The following is a 15,936-nucleotide window of genomic DNA, read 5'->3' on the forward strand; positions in this document are numbered from 1 at the left end:
GTTTTGGAAATAACCCAAAATCGACATTAATCGGTCGTTCTAATCAAGAATGATCGACCAATGTAAGTTTTGGGTCAAACTCTGAAGAAATGTCGGCGAGGCAAAAAGGCAAAATTGAGGGCTTTGGAAGTTTCTTAGATATAGAATCCAAAGGATTTGGGTGATTTTAAGGTGAAACGGAGTGGAGATATGAGGTGAGGGGGGTGGTGATTGTTTGGTGTGGGTTTGGGGCCACTTGGGCGATTTAGGGTTCTTAGGTTTCTGAGTTCAGATCCAAAATTGGATGGATGTGAGAGGGATTTGAGGGAAACGGGTTAGATATATGGGAAGAGGAGATGACAAGGATTCTGGAGGGTTAATTTGGAGTGGATAAGAGCATCGCCGCCGCTGTGAGGCGATTTTCGGCTGCAGAGCAAGGCGGCGCTGACGAGGGAACTTGGGCGGCTAGGGTTTGGACTCTCAGATGAAGAGATGGAACGAGGGCGTTGACTGGGGGGTCTCTGGTTTGGACACTATTATACTAAATAAAGGCCAGTTCCCAACCATTGGATCACACAAGATCAACGGTTGGGATTTGATTGAACAAAAATGGCGCTGTTTTGAGTAAGGTTAGAGCTGGATCGGGTATTTGGGTATTAGGCTAGATTTTGGGGCGGGTTTAGGGCAGACTTGTTTGGGGTTTGGTCCAAATAAAAGCAAAATAAGACCTTTTCAATTAACCCTTTTCTATTCAACGTGCACAAAAATGCAAACAATTAACAAAATCCTGCAAAAATCCTATAAAATGGCAAATAATTGGAAAAAATATATTTCTTGGGTTTTATAGTAGTAATTCATATAAGGCAAAAATCACGTGCTCACAGTAATTTCTGATGATGAAGCCACTCCTTTTCATGACCCTCCATCAAGTTCAGTCCCTTTTAGACTTTTGAATGAGCTAGAGAGTGATCCTTTAATGGTTTCTAATGATGATACTTTAGACCCTCCTCCAAGTTCTGTTGATAGATTGTTTGCTCATGGTTTCAGGGGTAATGAAGCTTTCTGGCCTGTTTTTGAGGAATCGCCTCTTGATACTTTTTCAACTTTGGTTTCCATTACCCCTCCCGTGTCTTTACCTGTTGCTTCTCCTACTGTTCCTCACGTGGCTGTGTCCACTTCATCTTCTATTCCCGTGGTTGCTTCCCATGTAGAGACTGGACCCTCTAGCAGCGGGATGACAATGAAAAGAGTTGTTGTGGAAGTCCCTGAAGGTGGGAGTTTACTAAAGAAATCGGGTCAAGCTGATGTATGGTTAAAGCCCTTGATTAGACCCGTAGAGAAGAAGAAGTTAGAAAGTCATAGCTCCTTGACTTAGATGAATGATATCGTTCATTCTTCTTTGAAGGTACAGTCTCAATTATACTTCCTTTCTTTTATCTTTCTATTTTTTCGCAGATCAATTTGATTGGCACAGAGCTTATGAAAAGGATTTCTCAAGTGGAGCAGCAAGTTGCAGACTTTTGCACCGAGGCTGATAATTAGAAGGGACAATTTGAAGGTTTTCAACTAGAGAAAGGAGTTTTGGCAGAAGAAAAGAATGCCTTGGAGCAGCAAATAAAGGCGGTTGCTGCTGAATTAGCAGTTGAAAAGGCTTTTTTAGCCAAGTTGGAAAGGACATGATATTCTTGAATCTTCTTTTGCTGAACAACTTTCTAAGGCTACTGAAGAGATAAGGGGTTTGAAGGAACTCCTTAATCAGAAAGAGGTTTATGCGGGAGAATTAGTTCAAACACTTACTCAAGCTCAAGAAAATCTCCGTGCCTCTACTGATAAGAATCAGTTCTTAGAAAGTTCTCTTGCCCCTTTGAAGACAGCTTATGATGCCTCTAAAGCAGAAAAAGAAGAGCTGAGAGCTGAAATTGATCAATAGGAGAAGGACTATGAGATTCTCAAGGACAAATTGTCATTAGATGTGAGTTGGGCCTTTTTAAACACTCGCCTCCAGACTCTAATGGAAGCTAACCATGAGGGTTTTGACCTTAATGTTGAGATTGTTAAAGCTAAGGAAGCAATTAATAAAACTCAGCAACGTCAAAGCTTTTCTTCACCTGAAGACGAAGGTCCCGAAGGTGATGGAAATGGACTTGTTCCTAGTGAAACTAATGTCCAATCCTCTTCTTCTCAAGCTGATCCTTCTTCTCCCGTTAATGATGCTCCCGCAGATGATGCCCCTTAGTTTTTTCTTGCTTTCATGTTCGTTCAACTTATGGAATTTTTTTTTTTGTTTTTTAGAAGGTTGTTTTTTGGTTACACCTATCTTGTTTTGGGATTTCATGACAAAACAAGTACCTCTGTTTTCCCTAAAGTTTAATATATGTGTTTTGGTTACTTTTACCATTTATTTTGCTCTTTGATATCTGAGCATTTATTTAAAAATGCTTTAGGAGGTTGTTTATTTTGGGAAGTTTATTTTGTTTTTAGAAGGTTATTTTTGGGTTACCCCTGTCTTGTTTTGGGGTTTAATGATAAACAAGTTCCTTTGTTTTTCCCAAAGTTTAATATATGTGTTTCGGTTACTTTTACCATTTATTTTTCTCTTTGATATCTGAGCTTTTATTTTACTCTTTGATATTTGAGCTTGCATTTAAAAATGCTTTAATAATCTGTGATTTTGATAAATACGAATTTTTATAAAAGAGGGCCCTTTTATATAAGCGACACTGATGAAGATGACGTCTCATCTTCATATTGGTGTAAATATATGAAAGACGAAATCGATGAAAAGAAAACAATTTGAAGAAGTTTCATGCTTTGAACTTTCAAATAAATTTCGTATATGATTTTCTCTATTATTCGTACAATACTTTCACAACTGCTTTCTTTGTAGCAGATTTTTAGATACAAAATCGGGTTTTTTATCCCGTGACTAAATTTAGCCTTAACCTAAAAACTCGTAGGAACTTGGAAACATATCTTGTATCCTTCTTGCGAGCTCATACCTTCTCAAGGTTGCTTTGATTTAGGCTTGATTTTTGGCTCTTTTGCTTCGTTGTTCATATGTATAGTCCCCCTAGTGTTAGAGCTTTGAAATATGAAATCTCGAACACTGGATTACTCCTTTCTTTTGGCCCATTCCCAGAAAAAGAAAATACACACGGGACTCGGAGATGTATGTTTAGATGATGACTGCTTAACTCTTTTTTCCATCAGAAAGGTTGTAACCTAAACCGGAAATAATTCAGTATTCTGCCTCTCTTTCGGGTCTAATATCATTATTTGGTACGGGCTAGCTTTTTGCCTGTCATCTAAAATTATTAGTAAAATTCAAAAGAACGAAATAGAATTATATTTGAGTAATACCTGACCATGGGTACTTTTTTTGTATAGAAGTAATACTTCTTCAAATGAACAACGTTCCAATTCGATGGTAGTATACTGCGATGCATGGTCTCCAACTCATACGCTCCCTTTTTACCGATGCCTCGAACCTTATAAGGGCCTTCCCAATTTGGGCTTAACTTTCCCTAATTAGCCGTTTTCGTTGATCGAAACACCTTCTTGAGGACGAAGTACCCAATCTTGAAGTACCTCAGATTTGCTTTCCTGTTGTAATATCGTTCAATCATCTGTTTTTGAGCTGCCATCCTTATTAGCGCTGCTTCTCTCCTTTCTGCTAATAAATCCAAATTCGTTTGCATTTTTTCTTCATTTGACTCCTCAATAGCATGTGTGTATTTTGTACTTGGTTCACCTATTTCCACTGGAAGTAGAGCTTTAGTGCCATAGACGAGTGAAAATGGAGTCTCGCCTGTACTTGTTTTTGTTGTTGTTCGATAAGCCCATAATACTCCTCGTAATACTTCTGGCCACTTTCTTTTTGAATTAATCTTTTCTTTAAATTATTAATAATAACTTTGTTTGTTGGCTCAACTTGCCCATTAGCTACGAGATGGTAAGGCGCAAATGTAATCTGTTTAATCTGCCAACTTCAAAAGAACTCTGTGATTTTTGCGTCTATGAATTGTGGGCCATTGTCACACATGATTTTCTTTGGAATGCCAAAACGACAGATAATGTTTTGCAAAATAAAGTCCCTAACTTCTTTTTCTCGCACCTATTTGAAATCTCATACTTCTACCCATTTTGAAAAATAATCCGTCAAAATAAAAAAAAATCGTACCTTTCCTTTAGCTTGAGGTAACGGACCTACAATATCAATGCCCCACTTCATTAAGGGTCATGGAGAGATAAATGAATGTAACAATTCTGCTGGGCGTTGCATGTTATTGGCATGTCGCTGACATTTATCGCACTTGGCTACAAAGTTTTCTGCTTCTTCCTCCACTTTTGGCCAATAATACCCCCTCTTATTAAAGTCTTCACTAATGACCTTTCCCCTGCATGATTACCGTAGTTCCCCTCATGTACTTCCCTCATTACATATTCTGTTTGTGAGGGACCAAGGCACCATGCTAAAGGTCCACCGACCATCTTTCGGTATAAGTTTCCATGAACTAAGCAATACCGTGCGGCTTTTTGGCAAAGTATCTGTGACTTCTTCTTGTCTTAGGGTAAGATTCTGTACTGCAAAAGTTAACAAACTCGTTCCTCCAATCCCAAGTTAAATTATCAAAATTTGCCTCGTTCTTGTCTTGGTCCAGTGCCGAATGAAACAAATGTATTACAATAGCATTTCCTGCATTTGTTATCTCCGTAACAGAGATTGGCTAACACATCTGCCTCTGCATTGTCCTCCCTGAATATTTGAACATCTTTCCATGATTTAAATTATCTGACTAATTCTCGTACCTTTTCCAGGTATTGTTGCATTCGTGCCTCTCTTGCTATGTAAGTCCCCTGCATTTGGTTAACTACTAGATGCGAGTCACTTTTGATTACAATCTGCTCTATGCCAAGTTCCTGTGCTAATTTCAGACCTGCAATCATAGCTTCGTGCTCTACTTCATTATTAGTGATGGGATAACATTTTATTGCTTGTCTTATAACTTCTCCTGAAGGTGGAATTAAAACAATACCTAGGCCCGCTCCTTTAACATTCGAGGAACCGTCAGTAAACAAAGTCAAAGTCCATGGATTAGATCCGGTAAATACCTGTAACACCTTTTCTGCTTCAGGAACTAAATTCGTGCTGAAATCTGCTACGAAATCTGCTAAAACCTGCGATTTTATTGCAGTTCTGGGCTGGTATATGATATCATACTCACTGAGTTCTATTGCTCACTTAGCTAACCTACCAGATAGTTCTTGCTAATGCATTATATTCCTTAGAGGGAAAGCAGTTATTACAGAGATAGGATGACGTTAAAAATAAGGTCTCAACTTTCTAGATGCCATAACTAATGCTAAAGCAAGCTTTTCTAGATGAAGGTACCGTGTCTCAGCATCTAACAAAGATTTACTAATATAATATATTGGGGATTGTTTACCTTTATCCTCTCGTACAAGCACCGCACTTACCGCCACTTCTGACACATCAAGGTAGATAAGTAGCCTTTCTCTGTTTTTTGCTTGGCTAGCAAAGGCGGATTTGACAAATACGATTTTAAGTCCTTGAGGGCTTGTTGGCATTCATCAGTCCATTCAAATTGATTCTGATTTTTCAATACTGAAAAAAAATTAAAACTCTTTTCCGATGATTTTGAAATAAATCTCCCCAGGGCTGTTGTTCTTTCAGTTAATCTTTGCACTTCTTTTTTGCTGGTGAGTACATCCGGTATTTCCTCGATAGCTCTGATTTGTGCAGGATTTGCTTCAATCCCTTGTTAGAAACAAGAAAACCTAAAAACTTACCTGAAGATATGCCAAAAGCACATCTTTCTGGTTGTAGCTTCATATTGTACTTGTGTAAAATCTGAAAAGTATCTGATAGATGTTGGAAATGATCTCCCGCGCTGATTTAACTAGAATATCGTCAATGTGGACTTCCATAGTCTTTTCCAGATGTTCTTGAAACATTTTAGTACCAACCTTTGGCTTGTGACTCCAGCATTTTTTAGACCAAAGTGCATAACTTTGTAACAGTAAGACCACATGTCTGTGATAAAGGAAGTTTTTTCTTCATCTATAGGATCCATCTTTATCTGGTAATATCCTGAGTATGCATCTAAAAAACTTAACAACTCATGTTCGGTAGTAGAATCAATTAGTTGATCTATGTGTGGCAAAGGGAATGAATCTTTAGGACAAGCTTTATTTAAGTCAGTATAATCTACACAAACTCGTCATTTTTCATTTTTTTAGGTACTACCACAGTATTAGCTAGCCAGTTAGGATACTTTACCTATTGACCCAATATTTAAAAGTTTTTGTACCTCATATTGGATCACCTAATTTTTGAAGGATCCCTGCTTTCTTTTCTTCTACTTGACAGACGGATATGATGGGTCCTCGTTCAGTTTGTGAGTCATCACCTCCGGTGGTATACTTGTCATATCTGAATGCGACCAAGCAAGCAATCTGTGTTAGCTTTTAAAAATTCAATTAACTTACCTTTCATTTATGTTCTCAGATTTGCTCCGATGTAAATTTTTCTATCTGACCAGTGTTTAAATAGCACCAATGCTTCGAGTTCTTCGGTAGTTGTCTTAATATTTTCTTTTTCTTCTAGCTCTTGAATAACATCGAGTCTCAAATCAACAGCAGTTTATGCTGGGATGCCTTCAGTTGAGGTTTGTATTTCTCGCCTGCCACCTCGTTTACTATGCTGGTAGCCACTACCGAATTGATACTCCTAGAAGTTTGTTGATCTCCACGGATTTGACGGATCCCTCACTGCAAAGGAAATTTGATAATTTAATGCAATGTGGATGGTAAATCATCCATATCGTGAATCTATGGTCTTCCCGGGATTTTATTATAGGACATATCTACATCTATCACCTAAAACTTTGTGTCCTTGATAACCCCTTATGCAAACGTAGCAAACACTACTTGCCTTTTTGTGGTGATGCTTGAATTATCAAATCCAGACAAAGTCCGTGATTTTGGTATCACCTTGTCATTAACTTGCATTTCATCCACCACTCTTAGTAAAATGATATTCATGGAACTACCTGGTTCAATCAAAATTCGTTTTACGTTAGTATCATGTACAAGTAAAGACATTACCAGCGTGTCATTGTGAGGAATCATCAAGTCATTCACATCTTCGTCATCAAATGTTATACTGTCTCCTTCCAAGACTTGGCGTATTCGATTTCCATGAGTGATTGTGACTTTTGACGTCTTCTTCGCAGCTGTATAAGTCACTCCATTGACCTCGTCTCCTCCAGTTATTACATTAACTATTCTTTTTGGAGATGCGTGTTTCGGGGATTCTTGTCTGTTCTTCATATATGATTTTCTACCCTTCTCGCTGAACATGTCAGTTAAATAACCTTATTTTAATAAATGCTCGACCTCTCCTTGTAGTAACCTACAATCTATTGTTCTATGACCATGATCATTGTGAAATTCACACCAGTAATCTAGATTTATTTTGCTTAGGCCTGATCTTATTTCTTTAGGCCATCGTAACTTATCTCCCATATCTCTTAAAACAGTCACCAACTCGGAGGTACTGACATTAAAACTGTAATCACCGACTCTCGCATGTGTGCTGGAGTTGTCACCTCGTGCATCCCCTTCCTTTCTGAATCTAGATGAGGAACCCGCATCTTTTTGTCTTGATCTCGATTCAGATCATAATATTTCCTATTTGGACCGAGAATATCGATCGACAGGACCCATATAAGGCTCGTACTTGTTTTTCCCGGTCCTTTTTTCTGATTCTGAACATCTTGACCCTGATCTTTCATCAACCCTTGGCTGCACAACCGTGTCTTTTTCTATCCGCAACTTTGTGATGTGTCTGTTGTACACGTCGTTCCAAGTTGCTGCAGGAAATTCTTGCAAATTTTCCTTCAGTCTCCTCGTTGCTTCTGAACTTTTCTCATTTAGGTTGCTTGTGAATGCCATGGCTGCCTAATTGTCAGATACTAGTGGTAATATCATCCTTTCCCGTTGGAATCTATCCACAAACTCTTTGAGTAATTCTGTATTTCCTTGTTTTACCTTAAAGATGCCTTCCATCCTTTTTTCAACTTTTCGATCTCCCGAATGTGTTTTTGTAAATGAATATGCAAGCTCAGTAAAAGAATTAATAGAGTTTTCAGGTAAAAGAGAATAACACGTTAATGCTCCTTTCATGAGTGTTTCACCAAAAAATTTAACCAAAACTGATTCGATTTCTTGCTTGGTTAAATCATTGCCTTTCACACCAGTTGTAAACGCGGTTACGTGATCTCGTGGGTTAGTTGTTCCGTCATATTTTGGAATATCAAGCATTTTAAACTTCTTAGGAATCAATAAAGGTGCAGCACTTGGCTTCCAGGGCTGTTGTGAATATTTATCAATATCTACTCCTTTAATCACGGGTGGTACGCCATGTATTTGTTCTATGCAATCATTTTGCTCTTTCAGTTGTTTCTGCAAAGTTAGTACCAAACTTTGTAAATCAGAATTATTTGGTGTACCTGACCTTCCATCACGAGATTCATTGGGAGTTCCTCCACTTCCTAAATTGGCAAGCCCCGAGCGTGGGTTTTCTATGTTTGCGGTATTATTTGGAGGAGGTGTTGGCGGCACAGTTGGCAATCCCCTAACAAAGGCTTGGAGAGCACTGTTCACATGTTCTGCGATCAATTGTTTTAAAGTGTCTTGTTTAACAGTCTGCTCATCCCCTTCATGATCATTCGTGTGTGACGTTGATCTTTCAGGTGTCCCCTCTCATGACTGTCAAGGGGATCCTTGTGGAGAAGGGATTGGTGGAGTTCCTCTCTCATGCAGGTTTAGCTGGTTATTTTAGTTAACAATTGACATGATTGGTTATCAAAAAGAGAAATTGGAAAGCGAAAATATTATCAGATTCCCGGTAATGGAACCAATTTGCTTAACCAAAAAAAAATTCGATCAAAGTCTATATTTAGAAAAAAAACGGGTTACTGATAGTCAGGTTCTACTTCACTTTCTCAATGATATTTAAAGAAAATTTACAAAATGAAATAAGGAATAAATTAATGGACAAATTATAGAATCAAGCCTGGGAACTATATTTCAATAGTACTTGGGATCTGCCCTTACAAATAAAATTTTGTATCCTTATATAAGAATGTACAATCATAACGGTTTTCTCACATAATTTGGGTCTATTAATTATGGGCATTAATTATATTGATTGCACATTACCACAGGAAGCCGTAACTGGCGTATTTACTGCTATAAATGCCCTATAACTATTCTGATTCACCTTCCTTATTTACTTCGAGTTGATGTATCTTCTCTTCTTTTTTATTTTTATTCATTCCACCTGCGCCTCTTCTTTGACAACCGTTAGGCCCGGTTCTCTTCTTTGTACTGTCCCGTGGGTATTTCTTCGGTGCCTTCCTCTCTTTTTAGAGAAACTGTACCGACTTGGTCCAAAGCGGACAATATCATATCATATTAAGAGTAACATTGAGTTGTTTTAGCTATATATATATATATATATATATATATGCTCGGATCCATGCTGAAACTCCCTTGTCAAAGAGGCCTAACCTGATGTTGTCAAGGTTATTTGAAATCAAGTTTTTGAAGCTTATTAAGTACTATATATATCTAGCTTGCAACAAATTAGCCTACCGTCTAGCTCTACCTTCTTAATTAGCTATACTTTCTATATATATACATATATATAAAATCTTGAAGCGACTGTGTAACAGCTAGCAGTTGTCATGTGCTTAATAATACATGAGGTTTAACATGCCTTTTATAGATTGGAAGCAGTTTTGGTGAAGTGGTTATGGCTCTCTTCAGCAGGAAGATGTTTCACATAGTCAGGGTATAGGTTTCACATAGTCAGGGTATAGGTTTCACATAGTCATGGTCAGATGCTATAAAAAAAAATTATTGGTACTTGAGGTTTACACCATATAAATAGATTTATATGTGTTTCCACATAGACTTCAAACTTCTACCAACTTCTATCGCTTAACCATGGTAATTGATTAATATATATATATTTTCACCTCAGCAATTTGGTGTAGTATATTTTTAGCTAAATTCTACCTGCATGATCTTAGATAATAGTATATGTTCAGACTGTTGTCTTGAGTTTTGCGTAAATAAATAAACCTGTCAACTTACGTGTGATTTTACCAAGTTGATAATCAACATTAAGTAATCAAATTAAAACACAACCATGTATAAAGCTTTGTCAAAAAAGTAAGAATTCGTGCTCCTTTTATACGTTTCACTTACTGTAGATATTCTTGTTTGGCATTGGCGCTAAGAGAGAGAAGTTGGCTGTATAATTAGATTTTAGATAGGTCCTGCGTCTCCTACCTAATGCAATTGAATGACTTGGTCGTTTCGGCCATTACTACTATACATAAAGGAAAGCAAAGCACCTCATGGTTGTCGTAGGTGCCTCCCTGAATTAACATCTATTAAAAGGGTATTTTTGGAATTTTGAGTTCTTTTTGGTGAGCTTGTATTACATTGTGTGGTCTAAAGAGTTGACTTTTAGCTGTGTTCACGAAAAAGCCAGGACTATTTTCTCTATTGCCCCTGCTTTTGCACTTTTTTTTACAATAAATATGCTTGTACACCTTCGTAAATCCAACAAGGTCACATAGTTGCTGATGTCACGTGAAAGTGATATGCTCTCACAAGTGTCAGCTCCAACTATTTTTGGCACATGTGATATAAATTTATTCTTCTTGAAAGTAGATATTATACACATTATACAAAAAAAGGAAACTCATTTTTCTGACTTAAATTTGATTTTTATTTTATTGATTGTATATTAAAATTAATCTAATCTGCTACTTTGACTATGTGATACTTTTTTATAACTTATGATTTTAGATAGACCATAATAATTTTATAACTATAAAAGTATATCATTAAGAGTAAATTAGGACGTTGAAGATTAAAATTCTTTTTACCGTGTATTCAAAACAAAAATAGTGATACTAAAAATGAGAGGATTGGAATAATAATTTGTAATTCTCTTGAGTGGTGTGATATATTTGCAGATACAAAAGTAGTAATTTTGCTGCTAGCAATCTAAACCAAATTGCATCGATTATCTAACTTTTATTTCCAAGGCAAGTTATCATTATCTCAAGTTAATATCACGTGTTCACCGAACAAGCAAGATAATATTATACTTTCTCCGTCTCATATTATCAGACGTGATTATTAAAAATAGTTGTCTCAAATTATTTATCACTTTAGAAGTTCAAGACAAAATTGATTATATTTTTCCTTTTTTATCCTTAGTAATAATTAACCTTAAAGACTATAAACACCTAATTTTATTCAAATATCAATGAAGAAAGATTAAATATTAAGATATGAATAAGGGTAAAGTAGTCAAATTACATCCTAATTAATTTTTCTTATAGGGCGTGTACACGAGAATCATAATAGATATTATGAGACGGGGGAGTATTTATCGAGAATCAACAAATAAATTTTGTAAGTGCATAAATTAACTATTAAAATGATCTAATTGGAACATTCTATTCTTTATATAGGTAATTGGCATAAAAAGTTAGAACAAAATAAAGTGTTCATTATTTTAAAAAAGCATTGATGAAAATAATGATGAATAATTTGTGGAGTTGTGTTTGAGAAACTATAAGCAATAATATACAAGAATTACCTTTTATCTAACAATGGCATTTTACATTTCATATTCCAACAAAACTACGGCACTCTTATTTCATTAAAGTTTTTAAGTAATTTTTTAATAATAAAATTAAAATTACACTCCAACATTTAATAGTACCATAAAAAAGGTTGTGGGTGCTATCTTTTAATTTCTATTTCTTGGTTACATTCTGAAACTTATATTGTTGTTCATATACTACTTTATAGGGGATCAGATCACTGGTACAAAAAGAGTTATTTACTCCATTATATTTGAGCTTTCTACTCCGATATTGTTAAATATGCACCAGTTTAAGAGCTGATAACAATCATTACTTTGGCACAAAAATTTGGAAATCGGATAACATAGAAAATTGTCGAAGGCTTGAGCTAAAAATATTCTATCACTTAAGTTGTCTCATAGGCCAACTCTGAGGTCCTTTTAAAATATCTAAAAAATTTCTAAATGGTACCACAATGGTGTTGCCCTTAACAATTGACAGAGAAACAATTAAATTAAGATATATACTGAGACATAAATTGTTCACATAGCCATTGCTCAGGCATAACATCACTAGTGTTAAGACAAGAACGAACACCACAGCAATAGTACCAGTGAAAATTGTCGTTATACATGGTATTTAAATGAGCATTAAGGTGTGGTTCTCTGCATGTGAAATATAATATTGTGAATAGAAAATATATCTATACGAATTGATTTTAAAGGTGTTGGTAGAAATGCTTCAATATTGGCGGAAATAGGACCTTAGACTAGTGAATCTGAAGTGCCAAGTTTAGGGGCGAAGGTACACTCTTGTAAGTCTAGTTAATTGACCATCCTCCGTCGGAAAATATATATATATGTGTGTGTGTGAAATATTAGGTTTTTGAAGTATATAACATATATTGGACACTCTTTGTCGATGAATTCTTTTTACTTCTTTTAAGTTTGAACACCCTTGGAGAAATTTTTGGTTTCTCCACTTGCCAAGTTCTAATCAATGAATCAAAACAAGAGGTGGGATAATCAGGAAAAGATATTATTTGATGCATAGGAGATCAACAGATCAAAATTATTATAATAGATTTAAGCTATATATATAGGCTGGCACAAAAAAAAAAGTAATTTAATCAACTAAAGTAGGTGATTGTTTTATAGTTTTTAGATTATTATATTAGGCTTGCTACGTTACCTACGTACATCGAATTATAGTTTGTTATTGTATTCCAGTTTATCCCGATCATGAAAATTTTTAAAACTTGAATTCTACGATAGTTACTTGACTATGTCACGAGCGTGTTATTAAATTAATATTCAACATATATCTTAATTAATAGCAACAAAGTAGATACACCGAATTATTACTTTATTAATGTAAACATGGAGATATTTTGAGACAAAGTATGGACAGGGAAAACCTCCACGATTGGTGAAGTGACTTTTTTTGAAGAAAAACGCAAAAAAGAATGGGAAAGAAAGTACGTTATCTGCCTGAATTTGTCAATGGTTTGGTTTTAATTTTTAGGTATTGGAAGCAAATTAAATGGTGAATTTAACAGACAAAGATTGGTAACCACTATAGCCAAACCCCAAAATAGGGAAATTGAAGCTAGCTAGTGAGAAACTGGGAATTAATGGAGAGAAGACTTTGGACCAAGATATTATGTGGGCGTTAATTCGACATAAGAATTGTGAAATTCCGGAAAAAAATAAAGAAAAAAAATCAAGTGAAAATGATATTTGAAAAGTAGAGTTATGTTTGATTATGAATACAACTTGGAGTAATTTTTAAATTTTTATGAGTAAGTTGAAGTAAAAATTTTGAAAACTTCCGAAATATAACTTCAAGTGAAATTTGAAATTTTCATGGCAACTTCGAAAAAAGTAAAAACAAAAATTATGGCCAAACGGCCCTATATTACCTAATTGTGTATGGGGGAACTGAAGATTTTTCCTTTTGTTTGTATATTCATGCATGTATTGCTGAAAACAGTCAATCCCATGCACATGCTGAGATTTGAAAATTGATCATGTTCAATTGAATTCTGAATGAGTTTAACTTCAATATACTAATTACTAAATACACTTTGAGGTAAAAAAAATTTACATTATCAGATACATAGAAGGTTAAGTACAAATTAATAATTGCTCATAAGTGCAAGTAATTACCTAAAAAAATAAAGTAAGCAATTTACTAGAAAAAACTGTATAAAAATTCTTTATAAAAGTTCTTTATGTTGTCGACGTTCATTTATTTAAATGTTTAATCCATTATGAAAAAAAAGGATAGTCCGGAACAAATAAATAGTTGTTCATAAGTGAAAGTATACAAGAATATTTAAATAAATCTTAATTCTTGTATACTTTCATCATCCATTATGAAAGTATACACGAATATATCTACATATAGGGGTGTACATAGGTCGGGTTGGTTCGGATTTTACAATAATCAAACCAAACCATTTGTGTCGGGTTATTAAATCTAAAGACCAAACCAAACCATAAAACTCGGGTTTTTCGCTCTCGGGTTTCTCGGGTTTTTGGATTATTTGGGTTTTTTCGGATTTTTTCCCGGTAAAATCATCATAGAACAAAACATATAAATTGTGCTCAAAATATTTCTTTAATCCTAGTAAGATACAACTATATAAAGCATTTTCCAAGAAAATAATACAAATTATGAGATGTGTCATGGTATTATCCTAAAATATTCAACAATAAAGACAATAAAATCATGTAATATAAATATTGCTAATTAAAAAGTCATAATAAAAATAAAAATAATCTAAAAGTACTAAGTCATGCACTCATGCTAAAATAAGAAGACTAATAAGAGAATATTAATTACACGACTAAACGATAAAGAAAAAATAAAAATAAGTTATGAATTTTTATCTAAATTATTGCAAAATAAAAAATAGATATTCAATACATTCTCGTTCGTAGTATTAAATTGAATGTCTTTTGTTAGCATTAGTATTGATTTGATTTTGGTTTGGGCTTTTGTTAGCATTATTTAATTTACTAATGTTAATGGCTATAAAACTTGTTGGAACATTCAAAAGTTCTAAGTTCAACCTTGAAATAATACCTTAAAAGATAAAATTATGAAAATTTTGAAGAAATATTTATAAATTACATCACAATAAGTATATTTATATATTAAATAAATCTAAAATTTCTATATATGTAATGTCGGATTGGTTTGGTTTCGGTTTGACTTTCTTTAGTTAAAACCAAACCAAACCAATTATGATCGGGTTTCTTTTTCCAACACCAAACCATGATCGGGTTTTTTTTCTTGGTTTGACTCGGATTATCAAGGTGATGCGATTTGTCGGTTTCCTTTGTACACCCCTATTTACATATATTCCTGCTTTTTTTACTTCATCTTGTAAGAAACGGCGGAGAAGTACGGTGATTTTTACAAGTGCATTGTTGTATTCATTACCATCGATTGAGTATTTTATATAAAATTAACTAGTTCTATATATGACATATATATATATATATATAATTATTATTATCATATACAACAACAACAACAACGACCTAGTATAATCCCACAAGTGGGGTCTGAGGAGAGTAATATGTACGCAGACCTTACCCCTACCACAAAGGGTAGAGAGGTTGTTTCCAGGAGACCCTCGGCTCAAAAAAGCAACAAAAGCCGATATATTAGTCCCATAAAAATGCATAATAAAATAACAACAATATAAGAGATATGAAATACAGAATACGAAGTACGAAATAGATGGCTGGTATAGTAAAACTAGCAGGTAAAGCCCTGCATCAATAGACGACCAATGACATTCTTAGTCTAACTCCTAACTGGTTAGTCTCACTCTATTGTGTTGTATAAATATTCACAACTTTCCCTAACCTACAACCTTAATGCTCGACCTCCATAATTCTCTGTCAAGGGCCATGTCCTCAGTAATCCTAAATCGCGTCATGTCCTGTCTGATCACCTCTCCCCAATACTTCATAGGTCGCCCTCTACCTCTCCGCGTGCCCACTACAGTCAGTCGCTCACACCTCCTCACCGGTGCATCAGTGCTCCTCCTCTGAATGTGCCCAAACCATCTGAGTCTTACTTCCCACATCTTGTCCTCCATGGGGGTCACGCCCACCTTCTCTCGAATATCTTCATTCCTAATCTTATTCATCTTGTATCAGTGATTATCATATACTTCCAAATATTATCACAAAATCATAGAAATGTAATTGAATGCTATAGGATTAGTTATCCTATAGAA

At 35.0% G+C, this 15,936-nt stretch overlaps 1 protein-coding gene across 1 annotated transcript; it reads right to left on the minus strand.

Moving 5' to 3' along the window:
* Positions 1–6,312: 6,312 nt before the first annotated feature.
* On the minus strand, positions 6,313–7,362 carry LOC138889265 (uncharacterized). Its single transcript, XM_070172547.1, has 2 exons — positions 6,935–7,362; positions 6,313–6,433 (listed from the first exon to the last, which is right to left on the minus strand). Exons 1-2 carry the CDS (start codon positions 7,360–7,362, stop codon positions 6,313–6,315), a joined length of 549 nt encoding a protein of 182 aa, XP_070028648.1.
* Positions 7,363–15,936: the final 8,574 nt, after the last annotated feature.

Source organism: Nicotiana sylvestris, chromosome 4 (genome assembly GCF_000393655.2).
Source record: "Nicotiana sylvestris chromosome 4, ASM39365v2, whole genome shotgun sequence".
NCBI lineage: Eukaryota > Viridiplantae > Streptophyta > Magnoliopsida > Solanales > Solanaceae > Nicotiana > Nicotiana sylvestris.

What these genes read in the sequence shown, in the direction of transcription:
- LOC138889265 (XM_070172547.1), bottom strand. Translation starts at nt 7,362, where the DNA reads ATGTTCAGCGAGAAGGGTAGAAAATCATATATGAAGAACAGACAAGAA. An exon ending in TCAAGCATCACCACAAAAAG is followed by an intron (nt 6,434 to 6,934) that starts GCAAGTAGTGTT and finishes GGTCGCATTCAG; the next exon opens with ATATGACAAGTATACCACCG.